The sequence below is a fragment of the Loxodonta africana genome, chromosome 10, assembly GCF_030014295.1.
Source record: "Loxodonta africana isolate mLoxAfr1 chromosome 10, mLoxAfr1.hap2, whole genome shotgun sequence".
Classification (NCBI taxonomy): domain Eukaryota; kingdom Metazoa; phylum Chordata; class Mammalia; order Proboscidea; family Elephantidae; genus Loxodonta; species Loxodonta africana.
Genome location: NC_087351.1, coordinates 61,508,164 through 61,523,240, shown reverse-complemented (window position 1 = coordinate 61,523,240; position 15,077 = coordinate 61,508,164). Strand labels below are relative to the sequence as shown.

General features: G+C 43.1%; 2 protein-coding genes across 4 annotated transcripts; one reads left to right on the top strand and one right to left on the bottom strand.

Annotated features, from left to right (window-relative positions):
* The first annotated feature begins 114 nt into the window (after window positions 1-114).
* Window positions 115-11,960, top strand: DNAAF2 (dynein axonemal assembly factor 2). Of its 3 annotated transcripts, none has more exons than XM_003408538.4 (3): window positions 115-2,114; window positions 7,956-8,099; window positions 9,246-11,960. In XM_003408538.4, the coding sequence occupies exons 1-3, from the start codon at window positions 243-245 to the stop codon at window positions 9,774-9,776; spliced, it is 2,547 nt and encodes an 848-aa protein (XP_003408586.2). In that variant the 5' UTR covers window positions 115-242; the 3' UTR covers window positions 9,777-11,960. The 3 variants fall into 3 exon arrangements, with proteins under 3 accessions (XP_003408586.2, XP_064148498.1, XP_064148499.1); XM_064292428.1 differs by lacking the exon at window positions 9,246-11,960 and adding an exon at window positions 8,852-9,239; XM_064292429.1 differs by lacking the exon at window positions 115-2,114 and adding an exon at window positions 2,171-3,896.
* On the bottom strand, window positions 11,881-14,418 carry MGAT2 (alpha-1,6-mannosyl-glycoprotein 2-beta-N-acetylglucosaminyltransferase). Its single transcript, XM_003408534.4, has 2 exons — window positions 14,305-14,418; window positions 11,881-14,004 (listed from the first exon to the last, which is right to left on the bottom strand). The coding sequence occupies exon 2, from the start codon at window positions 13,945-13,947 to the stop codon at window positions 12,601-12,603; it is 1,347 nt and encodes a 448-aa protein (XP_003408582.1). The 5' UTR covers window positions 13,948-14,004; window positions 14,305-14,418; the 3' UTR covers window positions 11,881-12,600.
* Window positions 14,419-15,077: the final 659 nt, after the last annotated feature.

Sequence of the window (15,077 nt, the reverse complement as noted above, 5' to 3'; positions counted from 1 at the left end):
TGATTGAAAAAACTAAGAAGCCGGTTTTTGCATTTCAATCATACCACTCGGATTCCTTCCCTCCTGCCTGGTGTCAGTGCTGTCGCTATGGCAACGGCCACGCGCTGCCCACGGCTCAATTCTCTGGCCGTTACCGACCACGGCTGCTTCACTCGTCGCGGACCGGGACTCCACGGTGCCTTCCACTCACCCTGCCTCGGATTGATCCCCCTTGGCCCGAGGGCAAGGCTCTACGGGGCAGCATGGCGAAGGCGACCAACTCGTCGCCGCTGGAGGACTTGGACCTAAGCGGAGATGAGGTACAGCGTCTCACCACCGCCTTCCAGGACCCAGAGTTCCGGCGGCTGTTATCCGAGTACGCCGGGGAGCTCACAGACCCCGAGAACCGAAAGCGCTACGAGGCGGAGATCACTGAGCTGGAGCGTGAGCGCGGAGTGGAGGTTCGGTTCGTGCACCCGGAGCCGGGCCACGTACTGCGCACCAGCTTGGACGGAGCGAAGCGCTGCTTTGTGAACGTGTGCAGCAACGTGCTGGTGGGCGCGCCGAGCAGCCGGCCCGGCTCCGGGGGCGCGGCGCCGGGCCACCACTGGTTCCTGCCCCACAGCCTGGCTCCAGGCCGCGAGTACGCGGGGCGCCGGGGCACTCGCTACACGGTCTACGACGTGGTCTTCCATCCAGACGCGCTAGCGCTCGCCAGGCGCCACGAGCGCTTCCGCCACATGCTGGACGCCACGGCCCTGGAGGCCGTCGAGAAGCAGTTCGGCGTGAAGCTGGACCGCAGGAATGCCAAGACCCTGAAGATCAAGTACAAGGGGACTCCGGAGGCCGCCGTGCTCCGCACGCCACTGCCTGGGGGTGCCCCGGCCCGCCCCGAGGAGGAGCCGGAAGGCCCTCTTTCCGATTTCCCTTACCCCTACCGGTACCCGGGGGCCTCCGGGAACTCGGCCGTGCCCCAGCCCCAGGCTCCCGCCCCTTCTGGGCCGGCCCCGCCCCCCGCCCCCACCGAGCCTCGCTACAGCGTGGTGCAGCGCCACCACGTGGACCTGCAGGATTACCGCTGCTGCCGGGACTCGGCTCCGAGCCCGGTGCCCCGCGAGCTGGTGGTCACCATCGAGCTGCCGTTGCTGCGTTCGGCCGAGCAGGCAGCCCTGGAGGTGACGGGAAAGCTGCTGTGCCTTGACTCGAAGAAGCCTGACTATCAGCTGCGGCTCTCGCTCCCGTATCCGGTGGACGACAGCCGCGGCAAGGCGCAGTTCAACAAGGCCCGGCGGCAGCTAGTCATCACGCTCCCTGTGGCTCTACCTGCCACGCGCCGGGGGCTCCCGGCAGCGCCGGAAGGGGCGGTGGACCCGCCCGGAACTGACGGCGGGTCGTGCGCTTCCGCTCGCCAAGGGGAGGCAGGCCAGGGTGGGGGTAACGCCGAGGACCGAGACTCTAGTACCAGCGGTGCCGGTGCTGCAGACGCCGGGATCGCCACCCCGAGCGCCCCCGAGGTGGCGTACTCGCCTGCCGGCGCTGGAGAGGAGATTATCCCCGAACAGAAAGAACAGGACTCCGGCGGGCACGCGGACGCGGGGTCGCCGCTGGGCAATCGGGAGGACTCGCGTACAGGAGCAGGGAGCGTCTCTGGCGACGGTGGCGGAGGCTTTCCTTGTGTTTCAACCGGAAACCTTGACGCGGGGTCTTCAACAGAAAGAGGGGGTGAAGGCAGAGATTTCAGTGTGCAGACGCGCGGGCGCTGCGAAGGCGCTGACCGAGAGCCCTCTAACGGAGCCATGGGTGGTCCCGGGACCCAGAGCGGGGAACCTTTGTGTCCTCCTTTGCAGTGTAATCAGGATGAAGAATCCCTGATTCTACTAATTCAAGTTCCACGGATCCTGCCGCAAAGTCTTCGAGGGGATTTGAACCCCCTTCGGTACAAATTGTGCTTCTCCACGCAAGACTTTGTTTATTATTCCTTCTTTTTGCAGTTTGCTCCAGAGAATAAATTGAGTACCAAAGAACCCGTGATTAGCATTTCTTCAAACAATGCAGTGATAGAACTGGCCAAATCTCCAGAGAGCCATGGACATTGGAGGCAGTGGTATTACGGTTTAAACAACGATTCTTTGGAGGTAACAATTCTTCCTAGAGCCTTATGTTTGAAAGGCTCCATTCCGTTTTAAAATTTTCTATTACTGGCAGCCTCACTATTTATCCCCCCTCCCCCAAAGCACTTCCTATCAATGACTTGGAATTGGTAATGAATTGAAATTGATGAAAGATGTCAGTTGTGTTAAACGTTCTCACAGTATTTTGAAGAAACGAAACCGAATCCATCCACTACAGTGAATGGGTTTCAAATCTTCAAAGTTGTCCTAATGTAGGAGTTGTTTTCTTGAATTCCCAGCGATCCGTGGACCTCTGAAATTGTTTGCAGAAAGTTTAGCGTGCTTTTTTTCTTGAGAGAAGCTGTAACTTGTCATAACCTCGAAGGGGTTTGTGATCCACAAGTTTAAGAACCATTCCCTAAGGACCATATTTGAAGTTTGTAAATCACTTTTTCTGAGTTTGTTGTTAGGTGCTGTCGAATGGATTCTGACTCATATCATCCCAATGTGACTGACTAAAACTGCCTGATAGGATTTAAAAAAAAAAAAAAATTTTTTTTTTTTTTTTTTTTAATCTTTACTATAGCAGATCGCCAGATCTTTCCCTCCTCGGCGCCGCTGGGCGGGTTCGAACCACACCACCGAACTTTTGGTTAGCAGGAGGGTTTACCCATTGTACCACCAGAGCCCCTTTTCCGAACTTGGAAAATTAATAAGAATAATTTACTTCCGGAGAGAAAAAAAATAACTCAGCCAGTGCCACACAGATGTAGGAAAAGGAAGTCAAACCCAGATGTGATTCCAAATCCCTTGCCCTTCCCGCCTTATGGTGCTGCTTAATTTTAGTCGCCGATGGTGGGGTTGCCCTCTGCTGGGTACTGTATATCTCATTGAAGTTACCTCTTTTTATGTCTGTTGGAATCATGTTTGTGTCCCTATAGGGTCGCTATGAGTCGGAATTAACTTGTTGGCAACTAGTTTGGTTTTGGGTTTACTAGTAGTATCTAGCACAATGTCTGGCACTTAACAAAGTGTAAAGATAAATGTTTGTTGAACTGAACAGCGGCTACATCAGCTGGCAAATACTTCAGAGCTAAATTGAGCATACCTGTTTTCTTAGGTTATAATTCTGATGAATAATTTAGCATGTGTGGTGTAGTTGCTGCTATACTTTTTAGGTTATTGGCGTTCCTGAGTTTCAGATTCAGTACTTCACCCAAATATTGAATGAACTACTTAAAATTTGAAGTTGTAAAAAACTCTTTAAACTCAATAATTAGCAGTTCATGATTTTGAGTTATGTATCAACTTTACATGTAACTTGTTCTTTTAACATATCCAGGGTCAAGTTCTCAGAAATAGCACTAGTTGCACAGATTATATATTAAAAATTAAGTACTTGACCCTGGGTTTAACCTGCCAGAACTTTTTACATCTTCCTGTTGTTTTTATAAAAACCCATTGCTGAAGGAGAATGAAGAACACCAAGGTCACACGACAACTAAGAGCCCAAGAGACAGAAAGGGCCACATGAACCAGAGACCTACATCATCCTGAGACCAGAAGAACTAGTTGGTGCCCGGCTACAACCGATGACTGCCCTGACAGGGAGCACAATAGAGAACCCCTGAGGGAGCAGGAGATCAGTGGGATGCAGACCCCAAATTCTCATAAAAAGACCAGACTTAATGGTCTGACTGAGACTAGAGGAATCCCGGCAGTCATGGTCCCCAAACCTTCTGTTGGCACAGGACAGGAACCATCCCCGAAGACAACTCATCAGACATGAAAGGGACTGGACAGAGCGTAGGTGAGAGATGCTGATGAAGAGTGAGCTAATTATATCAGGTGGACACTTGAGACTGTGTTGGCATCTCCTGTCTGGAGGGGGGATGGGAGGATAGAGAGAGTTGGAAGCTGGCAAAATTGTCACGAAAGGAGAGACTGGAAGGGCTGCCGCCTCATTAGAGGGAGAGCAAGTGGGAGTAAGGAGTAAGATATATATAAACTTATATGTGACAGACTGACTTGATTTGTAAACGTTCACTTGGAGCTCAATAAAAGTTAATTAAAAAAAAAAAAAAAACCATTGCTGGCTAGTAGATTCCGAATCATAGCGACCCTATACAACAGAGTGGAACTGCCCCATAGATAGGGTTTCCAAGGCTATGATTTTTACAGAGGAGCCCTGGCCTCCACAGTGGTTAAGCGCTGGGCTGCTAACCTAAAGGTTGGTGGTTTGTACCCACTCGCCATCCTGGGGAAGAAAGATGTGGCAGTCTGCTTCTGTAAAGATTACAGTCTTAGAACCCCATGGGGTAGCTCTACTCTGTCCTATAGGGTAGCTATGAGTCTGAATCCATGGCAACTGGTTTTGGGATATTTGTGGAAGCAAGACTGCCACATCTTTCTCCCAGATCAGCTGGTGGGTTCAAACAATCATCCTTTAGGTTAGCAGCCCAACACTTAACCGTACCACGGGGGCTCCTTGTTTTTATAGGAGTTTGCTAATAAGTTACATGTACATTTTATGAGTTGGGCCTCTTCTTTGAGAATTGGTTAATTTGAAACTCCCCCAAAAAGGTAAAATAGCCAGCACTAGGTAAGATATTTTGTGAGAATATGGTAAAATTGAATTATCTGTTTATTTCATCAGAAAGGGGAAATTTAGGAAAGGACAGTCATTTTCCTGTAATTGTTTTAACAGTTATGAAAATAAGTGTTTGTGGGAAGAAAACCTTATGGGCAAGTAGTTAAGAGAATTCTGAAGAATATATTTTAATCTGATTTCTCAGTATGCTAACAGATTAAGGCAACTTTTTTTTTTTTTAATATCTTTAAAGTCTGGAATAGAAATATAATTACTTCATTAATCATCATGTTTGCTAAAGCTGATGGAACCCTACTGTCCAATTCTTCCATTTTTCATTGTGTTGTATCAGGCTCTAAGTATTAAATTAGAAGAAAATTCACAAGAGAATAGATATAAAATATATCATTATTATTTCATATATATGAAAATGATTATAATGTAGAGACTGTTTTGTGGCTGTAGAGGTCAGAATTGTTACTTTACACATAAATACTGTTGTTATTGGTTGTTGTGGAGTTGATTCCAACTCATAGGGACCACATGTGTTACAAAGTAGAACTGCTCTGTAGGGTTTTCTCGGCCCTGGTGGTGCAATGGTTAAGAGCTCGAATCCACCAGCTGCTCCTTGGAAACTCTGTGGGGCAGTTCTGCTCTGTCCTATAAGCTCATTATGAGTTGGAATTGACTTGATATGGGTTTTTAGAATCTTAACAGAAGCAGATCACCAGGCCTTTTCCTCCATAGTGCTGGTGGGTGGGTTTGAACCACCAACCTTTAGGTTAGTAGTTGAGCACAAACTGTACCACATAGAGACCTTAAAACAAATATTAAATATATTTATATAAGCTTTAAATATTTACTGGGAATTGCCCTACAGCTTCAAGACCACTGTCAGTATCTTTTATAATAAAACCAGGCACCAGGATGAGAAGGCAAGTTTATGCAAATCCTTTGTATTTTAATCTTAATCATTTTCATTATAAATATTTTTCCTTGTGTTAACTAAAGATGAAAATATTTGATGTGTTTTTTAGCAGTCAGGAAAAGACCAATGTATAAGTCTTTTCTAGAAAACAAACCTTAGAAATGCTTTTGATGGGGATGTTTCTATAATACAGTGTTAGCCTGGATCTTCAAATAATAGCAAAGCAAATTACTGTAGATGTAAACAGTTCACTTTGGGAAAAACAACTCTTTTGCTGAGTTATTCACTAGAATCATAATATATTCTCATAATATATATTAAGAAACTGAGGGTCCAAAAGCATAGTATCTATAAGTATCTATAAAGTTGGGTAAAAATACAGCCTAGAGAGCCTAGAGAGTGTAATGTGGGTACACCTTAAAAATTATAAATCCAATGAAAAGGGCCAATTCTGCATTTCCCCCTGTTGATTCAATCTGTTAAAAAGGAACTCTAGTTATATTTTCTTAGAAACAATAGTAGTAACTAGTCTTTATTTGTAATAGATTTCAAATATGTATGAGTGACATACCATATATACATACCTTCCACTTCTAGTTTTATATAATATATGGCCTGACTGAAGTAATCTTATAAATTAATTTTATAATACTGTCCTTTTTAGTTATATACCATTATTGTATTGTGGGACCAATTATTTTAGGATTCAAAGTTTCAAGGCATTGAGCTCAGTGACCGGGAAGGATCCTTGCGATTTTCCTAGTCCAGCTGGCTCATTTTATAGATTAAGGAACCTGAGGCCAGACTTGCCCAACATTCTACAGGTAAATGATTTAAAAAATTTTTTCAGGTTAGAAAAGTTTTATTTTTTATTACCAGTAATTATGATATAACCTATTATCTTTTTGTGTGTGTGCTTTAGATGAAAATTTACAGAGCAAATTAGTTTCTCATTAAACAACTAATAAACATGTTTTGTGACATTGGTTGCCAACCCCACAAAGTGTCAATACATTCCCCTTCTTGACCTTGGTTTCCCAGTGAAGTGATTCTTTAACTTTTTTGCATCATGAAACCCTTTGAGAATTTTACGAGCGTCATAGACTGTGTGTGTGTCCACACGGGTACTGTGCGCATCCAGCCTTTTTCATACAGTGTTCAGCAGATGCTGGACTCCCTGCTTTAGTAAGCAGTAGGAGTAGCTCTTTCAAGAAAGAAAATACTGTAAAGTCAAATAAGGAACAATTTAGGAATGTTATTCCCCCTAAACTGTACATCATTTGGAAGAAACACAAATTCTCTGAAGCAGCAGAGAACCCAAGTGATTCAGAAACTTAACAGTGGGACTTTTCTATTTAACATTTGCCATTTAGAAGATAGGTGGATAAAACTGTTTGTCTTGGGATGTCTTGTCACAGGCTTAAAGTGTTTTTACTAGCAGCTGAATGAATTAGCAGACGCTAGCACTGGCTCCTGGCTTATTAGATTCTCATAGAAGGAAATTTGAAACTTGTCTAATTTTTTTCTATTTGGACCAAATAATGAGCTGTGTTTCTTTTGTAATTATAAAAGTTGTTTATTATGAAAATACAGAGGAAAATACTTTTACTATTCAGGACAATGAACTGATTTTATGAATTAAGTATTTTTAAATAGGGTTATTCCTTCCATACCCTAATCTTTATTCATTTGACATAAATATGAAACACATTGTTTTGTGTTTAGGATTCTGGGCAAAGAGTTATTTTTATATTTCCTAGTAGTAGTTTGGAAATCTCTTGATAGCTACCTCATTCTTAAAAATAGTTGTATACCAGCGTTACACTGGAGTGTCTCAATGCTTAAAAATAAAATATACTTCTTTTAAATAAGATATACTTGACTCTTACCTAGCTAAGAACTAAAAGGCAAATTGATCACACAAAATTTGAATATTTCTTAGCTGACTCATTGGGAAGTATTCTGAAAGAGAATTACGTTTTATAGCTGGGACTGTAGTTATAATCCTAGTAGTTATGTGATTGCTATGAAATATTAGTAGAAAAAAGAAAAAGGAAATAAAAATATCATTTGTAAGTAATACTATGTAGGAGAGAAAACATAACTCAGATTTTATAGAGAACCAGAAAAAAAAACAGGACTATTTTCTTTTAGGTTTTTCGTGTGTGTGTGTGTGTGTGTGTGTGTGTGTGTGTACAATATTCAATTTTCTTTTGCCAAGACCGCATGGGAATAATGTTAAACATCTTTACATGCGTAACCCTGTAGTGTGTGAGACTTAAGTCTTTTTGTGAGCTGCTGGTCAAGAATAGCCTATAAAGCAGACTATCTTCCTTTTTTATTTCAGGAAAGGTTGTTTGTCAATGAAGAAAGTGTTAACGAGTTTCTTGATGAGGTCCTGAGCTCTCCATTCAAACAGACAATACCCCTAACCCCACCATTAATTGAAGTTCTTCAGATTACAGATAGTAATATTCAAATTCATGCAAAGGTAAGGATTTTGGTGGGTTTTATAGTGGACTGATTTAGGACATGGTTAAAGCCTAACAACTTAATTTCTGATTTCTTAATGTCATAACTTTAAACAAAATGAACATAGTGGCCTAGGAAGAGTGATGAGAGGAGGCCTTTTGTGTGTTTATCTACTATGTGCTAAACATTTTTTACTTGTTATCTCATTTAATCCCAAAATAACCCTGCAGTGAGGAACAAAGAGAAACCAACACTCAGGAAGTCTGAGTACTAGTCCAGAGATATGTACAAGTCTTTTTTGATTTTCAAACCATGGGAACTATGCCATACAGTTTGTTCGTTCTTTCTAGTTGAACCTTAAATTTGGTCATTTTCCTATTCTTCAATATTGGGCACAATAAGAATAATTTAGTAACTAGCACGGTTGGACTGATGAAAAAGTCATAAGAATGGGCGGGGGGAGGGGTGGCCCTGAGTAATCACAGAAATTCAAAAATGCCCGTATAAGATTGATGACTGTTAGGTCAGAGAGCTTTGTAGCAGGACTTCAAACTGGTTCATTCAGGTTCGAATGCAAGAATTGCATTTCTGCCTCAGATACACTGAATCAGAATTTATGTTTTAACAAGATCCCCAGGTGATTCATATGTATAACTTCCTGGGAACTTGTCAGAAATGCAGATTCTCAACTGGGGTTGGAACCAGGATGAACCTGTTTGAAACCCTGCTTTGTAGCCCATATTGAAAATCTTGTTTTATTTTATCCTGAAGGAGATGAAAAACCCATGCTGTTGAGTCAATTCCGACTCATAGTGACCCTAAAGGAGAAAGCAGAACTGCCTCATAGAGTTTCCAAGAAGCAGCTGGTGGATTTGAACTGCCGACCTTTTGAGTTAACAGCCAAGTACTTAACTACTGAGCCACCAGGGCTCAGATGAGGAGTCATTGAAAGAATTTAAGCAGAGAATTCATGCCAGGTTTGCATTATTAAAAGATGACTGGCAGCATTTGGAGGACAGCTTTCAGGGGGAAGACTGGAAGCATATCTGCAGTTCTGCAAGGGTTATTCCCTTATAATTTTTTAAATCTCATTTTCAGAGGATACTACAACCTAATTTTCTATTTGTTGCAAAGAAATATTAATTTATTGTTTCTCTTGACACAGTTGCAAGAATGTAATAACTCTCATCAGCTTCATGTAAAGGAAGAAGTCAATGAAGGAAGTCATCTGACTGAAAAAGAAAATACAGAACATCTTATCACCACCACAACTGAACAAGAACAAACACTGGGAAATGCCAGACCTGATTCATCTATAGCGGATAATGCGATAGCAACAGACAGCTGTGGTTCAGTTGCATACTTGCAACAAGAGTCTCCTGATGTTTTTCAAGTGCTATCTGGAAAATCTCAGCAACCTGAGTCAAAAACGGACCCTGAATTTATAAAAGAAAAATGTGCTGTTTACTCAAATGAGGAAAAAGAGAATTTAAAAGAACCAGTATTAACTGGAGAGAAAGAATTAGATGGAGTTCACCTATCTTCACTACAGAACAAAACTACGGTTCACAACGTATCTGCTTCTGAAAGCATAAAAGAAACCAATATGCAAGATGGTAGTGTACGAATTATTAAAGATCATGTGACTCATTGTGCATTCAGTTTTCAGAATTCTTTGCTATATGACTTAGACTAATTCTGTATAATTTTGGAATTTAAACAATAAAAAAATTAGGACCTAAAATATTCTGTTAAATATTGTCTTAAAACTAAGTTATTCAGGAATGTATAAAAGTAAAATTTGCAATTTTGATTCTAATTGGGAAACTGGAGTTTTTTTGGGTTTTGTTTGTTGCCTGTAGAGAATTTAAATAAATTTTCCTTAATTATGGAGGTAAGTTTTGTGATTCCTCTGATAGATGTGTTTTTCTAACGGAGAGTTAAACTTTAGTTTTAATATAAACCGTTACCTATTCTGTGTGGTTTTTTTGCTTCTGTTTACCATTACTTTAATAAGTTTCAAAACAAACATTCACTAAGTTATAATTCTATTACAAAAAAGGATTCTCGAGAATACAATTAACTAGAAATGAGTGTGTGTGTGTTAGAATCTCAAAACTATTGGTTGTGTCACATAACAGGATGTATTTATGCTTCAAATAGAGCTTCGTAGGAAAGCAGTTCTACTCTGTCCTATAGGGTCGCTGTGAGTTGAAATCGACTGGACGGCACTGGGTTTTATTAGAAAAGAACTTTACTAACCAGTATTAACAATCTAAACAATTACAATACAAATACACTTAATGAAATTTGTATGTTTACTTGAGCTCTCTATTTGACTCTTCTCTTGTATGTCACACAAACTATATTAAGGTTGTTTAGTAATGATTTTGAAAATTTAACTTCTAAAAGAATTTTTTGGAAGTTACTATTACAGTATTAAAACATCTTTTGGTTTAACAGAATACGTTTAAAAAGTTTAGAACAAGACAAAAAATCTGACATTTTGCTTCCATAGGAAAATTTTCTTCATTATTACATGAAAAAAAAGAGCCAATGTTTTCTAATCATTTTCTTTAATGACACCTAAAAGAGAGCTGCCAATCACATATCTAAGGAATTAGTAATTAGTTTCATGGAACAGTATTTCTATGTAAGACCAGGAGAAAATTCCAACAGGTTTTTATTTAACAAAAATTTATAGGAGTTAATGAAAGAAGATGCAGGAAGGAAAATATTTGTTCTAATTGAGGCCTTGGGCTGATCTATTTGCTTTGGAAACAGCTAGCAATTCAGACCTCTGGTCTTGGCTTGGTCCTGAAAATTGCCTAATATATTTTGTTCTTTGAACTGGGGGGTCCGATCTGAACACCAACAACTGATACAAGCCTGGCGATTCATCCTGATTGACATTTACAGCCCCTAAATAGAGTCTGGAGCCAGACTAGCATGTGAAAGTAGTGCAGAGGTAGCTCAGAAAGCAAGGGAACCATCTGCTTCACCTTGGACAACTGCATGCACTTTTTCAACCACAATCCAAAAACCAAAACCCGCTACCATTGAGTCGATTCCAACTCAATATAGGATAGAACACAATTGCTCCACGAGGTTTCAAAGGCTGTAAATCTTACCGGAAGCAGACTGCCACAACTTTGTCCTGCAGAGCAGCTGGTGGATTTGAACTGCTTTTAGGTCAGTGGCCACTGCCACCAGGGTTCCTTTCAACGACAATAGGAACTTTAAGTTGGTATAGTAACAGTTTTGAGACTCTCCATTTAGTACATAATTTTCTTAGGTTGAAGTGACTATTTGTAGTATCTCTTCACAGAAATGAGCCTTTTATGAGTAACTTTTTGGTTACATGCAATTATAGATGGTTATACGAAACTTCTACATTAAATATGGAGTAAGCTTTATGCCTGGTTCCTATTTTTACTTTATCTATCCTTTAAAAAGTATGATTTCAGTTAAAGCTGGCACTAGAAAGTGTTTCACTTGGGCAGGAGTGAACTTTGTATCATTTCTAGCTTTCCAAAACAATTTAGTCTGTATTTCCCTTACAAGGCAGCTTCTTATTGTTCATTATCTATGCCTGGCTAATTTGAAAGCCAAACAGTTTCTTTCAAAGGGAATGCATTGTCATGAGCTGGGTTTTATTTCAAACTCAATTATACAATGTACAGATACTAAATATTAGCATGTTTTTTTTTTAATGTTAACTTTCAAAACACCTAGAATGCCTGTACTGAATTTTGGAGTAAATGATTAATAAAATTTACTTTGCAAAATGATCAGGAATCTTTTTATGCAAAATGAGTATTTTATTTTGGCAGCACTAAAAAAAAAAACCCACTGTATTTCTACATTGAAGTGAAAACAATGCTTAAACTTTCTTATTGATCAAATACATTCCAAAAGAAAGTGTGTTCTAAAGAAAGTTCCAAAGCACAGGCAAATCTTAACACAATAGTACAGGAATCTGTAATACTGAAAACGACTCTTCTGACAGGGTGTTTAACAAACATAACTTTTGAATTATAAAACCAGCAAAGAATGCCTTCCAAATAACTGTCAAGAGTAAAACTGGGCTTGTTCCATTAATACTCTAACAATTTCAGTATAATACTTTTTACTGCTACGATAGTTTTAAACAAATTTTGCTGTATTTAAAATAAGTTTTGAAAGTGGAAAAGTGTACAAAGTTTCAGATAAAAAGATTAATAGATGTAATTTAATAAGATTCCCCCTCTTCTCTCTTATCAATTAACAATAACGATTACCTTTAACAGATAGGGGTTGAGCTTTAAAACGCAACCCTAAAATGAAAACGTCAGTTTTAAATCTTAATCAGATATAACTAGAAATGATTACTATATTTGGACACCTTTTACAAGAAATTTTTTGTATTAAAGCAGAAACCAGTTCCTAAACCATTTTATTCAACTGTATATCCTGTTTGAACAAATATCAAAAACAGAACACTGTCACCTTTTCTTTCTTTTTTTTGTAATTGTAATTTTTCACTGCAGTCTTCTATAACTTTTACAGAGTTCATGGTCCCTAATATCACCCCACCCTCCATTTTTCCTAGGTGGGGAAAGGGCTGCCACAGTAGACTTCTCACCGATAATTAGAGTTTCTGGAAACATGTACTGCTTGTTATTATTTAAGAGTGACTCAATTTGGGCACTCTGGGTGGACGGCCTACAGGTTTTCTTGTGGTGCATACCACAGTCTCCAGCATGGAAAATCCTAGGAACCTGGGGAACCAGCACTTTCCAGAATTTTGGAAGACAAGATACAGTCAAGTACTGAAGAGTCCAGTCCCAGTTATAATCATCATAAGTACAGAAAGTGTCTGTGCACTCAATCAGTTTCTGATATGCATCCCGGGTCAAGGCTAGACCCATATTGTGCTCTGTGGATTTCCAAGTTTTCACATCTATTTTGTCAGCAATGCCATAAAAATTGCGAGTGGCAGTATAGGTCCCCAGGGAGAGAACATCACACTCAGGACACTCTTGCTGCTTCAATTTCCACATCTTTTTGAAAACATGGTAAAAGTCAGGGGCTAAGTAGTGATCCTCCTCTATGAAAAGTATAAGGCCACTGTAGTCTTGAAGAACTTTGACCCTTTCCCATACAAAATGCAGCTTCCACCACCAATGGTGTTTGGTTTGGGAGAACTTGGCCTCTCTATAATGGCCGAAGGAGTCGGGATACTCGGCGTTAATACATCCCATCTTCAAGGCTGCATTCTTCTCGAGGTCTCTGGGGCAATCTCTGGGGTCACTGCCCGGAAACTCGTTGGGGTACAACTGAATGCTGAAAGGAAAGAACACCTGCAGAACCGGACAGAAATCCACTCCGGCGATTATGTGATTGATCTCTGTCGACCAGAAGTCGTGGCTAAAGATGACGAGGACCTTGTCAATGCCCTGGGCTTTGCGAAGTGAGTCCAGCAGCAGTCTGAGGTATTCGGGCCGGTTATGCACCTGGACCACCAGCACCAGCTCCTGGGGCGCCCAGGAGCCGGACTTACCTACATTCCTCAGCGTCTGGTCAAAGTTCAGCTGGTACACTAGAGACCGGTACCGCAGCGTCAGGTTGTCCGCCTCTGGCTGCTGAGCCGCTGGGACCAGCGGAGCCGCCGAATCGTTGGAGACCCTGCGGATGCCCACAGACACGGCAGGGTGCTCCCCACCCCGACCTCCCATACCCCGCGCGGGCTCGGCGTCCTGCAGCAGCGGCGGAGTGAGGGCCTCGTTCTTCCTTTGTCGCCCATTGCTGCTCCACAGGACGAAGCCGCAGGCGGCCACCACGAGGGTCAGGATCAGCACCTTCCGCTTGTAGATACGGAACCTCATGGTCTCCGGGGCCAGGAACGCAGCCGGGCGGAGGGGCACGGAAGAAGCTAGCGGCTCCTGCACAGAAGGGGCGGGCGTGCAACGGCCGTCGTCTCGGCCTGTAGCAGTCGGTACTGGCCCCCGCGGCTGCCCTCGCTAACTCATCCCTGGCCCCGGGGGTCTTGGGGCCCGAAGGCTCTCAGCTCCCCCGCGCCGCCTGGGCTCCACACATCCTCCTCTGGCAGCTGCAGCTCGAGCAGCGGCCCCGCCGCTAGGAGCCGCGACTCGGCGTCGCCTCGGTCCCTTCCATTCAGCACCAAGGGTCCCGGGTCCCGGAAGAAACCCCGCCACGGCCCCTTTGCACCCCAGCTTCGTTACCTGCGCCTCCAGCAGCCCTGCGTCCTTTGCACTCTCATCCTTATGCGGGCCCCGGGCGGCCAAGACTCAGCAACGCAGCCTCGCCCCAGTCCGGCGGCGACCGTTCTGACAACCCGCGTCTGCTCCGCGGATCAACGCTGTCCTCCGGCCCACACCCCTCCGTCCCGCCCCTTGGGCCGCTGGTTGGTGCTTCCACAAGCATCCCGACACGCCTGGCAGTCGTTGCCTACTGCCTATTGGTTCGTAGTATTGTCGCTCAGGCTCAGTTCCTGCTTCCGCTCCATTCTTCCCTTTCCGGTTAGGCAGGAACGCGGCGCGGCGAGGAGCACAGAAGGTGAAGTTCCCGGTAAGATAGGAGCGGGGTTGTATCCGTTGAGAGGAGCCTTCACTGCTCAGAATCTGGGGATGGACTAGGCGGTTGTAAGAAAGGGAAGACGAGACCAGTTGGTTTGGTTGGGTCCAAGAACTGGCTCTTCCCTTTAGGAAAGGGGCCCACGCATGGCGGCTACTGGTTCGTGAGATACGCCGGCCTGTTAAGGACACGTCAGCCCTCAGGGCTGCTGACGAGTGACCGTGCTTTCGAGGGGGGAAAGGTGAAACCAGACCGATGCGGTTCTCGGAGAAGGAACGTGGCGGGCGGTACCAATAGCTAGTTCATTGCCCACTGAACCAGTCACACCCACAGCTAGGCAATGGAGGATAGGGATGCGGGAAGGGAGTCGAGAAGAAACTTTAAGATTCTATAGTCTTGGCCTTCTCTTTCTGCGGAAAAA

Excerpts from the sequence above, each read along its gene's own strand:
- MGAT2 (XM_003408534.4), bottom strand. The coding sequence starts at position 13,947 with ATGAGGTTCCGTATCTACAAGCGGAAGGTGCTGATCCTGACCCTCGTG.
- DNAAF2 (XM_003408538.4), top strand. The coding sequence starts at position 243 with ATGGCGAAGGCGACCAACTCGTCGCCGCTGGAGGACTTGGACCTAAGC. Across the intron at positions 2,115-7,955 it reads TAAACAACGATTCTTTGGAG|GAAAGGTTGTTTGTCAATGA; the intron begins GTAACAATTCTT and ends TTTTTATTTCAG. Across the intron at positions 8,100-9,245 it reads ATATTCAAATTCATGCAAAG|TTGCAAGAATGTAATAACTC; the intron begins GTAAGGATTTTG and ends CTCTTGACACAG.